The 1,663-nt window shown below is 39.0% G+C and overlaps 1 protein-coding gene across 1 annotated transcript in view; it reads right to left on the bottom strand.

The window, feature by feature from the left end:
- LOC107092597 (gastrula zinc finger protein XlCGF57.1-like) overlaps window positions 1–1,613 on the bottom strand; it is a 16,558-nt gene extending 14,945 nt beyond the window's left edge. The window contains exon 1 of the mRNA XM_015387161.1: window positions 4–1,613. Coding sequence (XP_015242647.1) covers window positions 4–1,417 — 1,414 coding nt within the window. The 5' untranslated portion in view covers window positions 1,418–1,613. The remainder of the gene's footprint in view (window positions 1–3) is intronic.
- Window positions 1,614–1,663: the final 50 nt, after the last annotated feature.

Here is a 1,663-nt window from a genome sequence, read left to right as displayed (position 1 = left end):
TACAGGAGACCGTCTTCTCACATGTGTGAAATCTGATGTGTCTATCAAAAATACCTTTATCGGTAAAGCTTTTTCCACAGGACTCACATTTGAAAGGCTTATCACCTGTGTGAATTCTGATGTGTTCATCCAGAGCACATTTTTGGGTAAAGCTTTTTCCACAGGACTCACATTTAAAACTCTTAGCTATGTGAGTTCTGATGTGTTTATTAAGATAACCTTTATGGCTAAAGTTTTTTCCACAGGACTCACATTTGAAAGGCTTCTCACCTGTGTGAATTTTGATGTGTTGATCAAGATCACCTTTTTGGCAAAAGCTTTTTCCACAGCACACACATTTAAATGGCTTCTCACCTCTGTGAATTCTCATGTGTACATGAAGATAACCTTTATCGGTAAAACTTTTTCCACATGAAACACATTTGAAAGGCTTCTCACCCGTGTGAATTCTGATGTGTTTATCAAGAGCACATTTTTGGATAAAGCATTTTCCACAGGACTCACATTTAAATGGCTTCTCACCTGTGTGAATTCTCATGTGAGAAGCCAGGTTATGTTTGTTAGCAAGAGTTTTGCCACAAAGAGTACAGGAGAATGGCTTCTCACCTGTGTGAAATCTGATGTGTTTATCAAGAGAACCTTTACCGGTAAAGCTTTTTCCACAGGACTCACATTTGAAAGGCTTCTCACCTTTGTGAATTCTGATGTGATAATAAAGAGAGCCTTTTTCGGTAAAGCGTTTTCCACAGGACTCACATTTAAAAGGCTTCTCACCTGTGTGAATTCTCATGTGAATGGTCAGGCTTTGTTTGCTAGCAAGACTTTTGCCACAAAGAGTACAGCAGAACGACTTCTCACCAGTGTGAATTCTGATGTGTTTATCAAGAGAGCATTTCTCGGTAAAGCTTTTTTCACAGGACTCACATTTAAAAGGCTTCTCACCTGTGTGAATTCTCATGTGAATGGTCAGGCTATGTTTGCTAGCTAGACTTTTGCCACAAAGAGTACAGGAGAACGACTTCTCACCTGTGTGAATTCTGATGTGTTTATTAAGATTCTCTTTTCTTGCGAAGCTTTTTCCACAGGACAAACATTGGAAAGGTTTTTCACCTGTGTGAGTTCTAATGTGTTGATCAAGATAATCTTTTATGGTAAAGCTTTTTCCACAGAACAAACATTTGAAAGATTTCTCACCTGTGTGAATTCTGATGTGTTTATCAAGATATTGTTTTCTGGTAAACCTTTTTCCACAAGACCAACATTTGTAAATCTCCCGACCTGTGTGAATTCTCATGTGAACCAATAAATATTTTTTCTTTAGAAACCTTTTTCCACATGTCAAACATGGGAAAGGGTTCCTTTCTGTATCTCCAGTCTCAACAAACTGCTCTTCGTGCTCACTTATGTGGAGCGCCATGGTTTCCTCTTTTATCCAGGGATGTTCTGGCTGTTGCTGCTCTTCTTTTATCTGCAGAAGTTCTGGTTCTGATTGGTCCAAACTGGAATTCCTTTCCTGTTCAGAGAACTGCTGCTCAGAGAAAACCTCTTCTTTTCCAACATAATTCTGCAGGCGGTCTGGAAAAATAAACACAGGAGAAAGACTTTGAATTAAAGGTTAAAGAAAGGACACTTCACTTTAACCATCCACGTGTTGATCAAGCTG

Source organism: Cyprinodon variegatus, unplaced genomic scaffold (assembly GCF_000732505.1).
Source record: "Cyprinodon variegatus isolate N-32 unplaced genomic scaffold, C_variegatus-1.0 Scaffold387, whole genome shotgun sequence".
Classification (NCBI taxonomy): Eukaryota; Metazoa; Chordata; class Actinopteri; order Cyprinodontiformes; family Cyprinodontidae; genus Cyprinodon; species Cyprinodon variegatus.
Note: the sequence above shows the minus strand (reverse complement) of the source record. Positions and strands in the feature narration are given on the sequence as shown.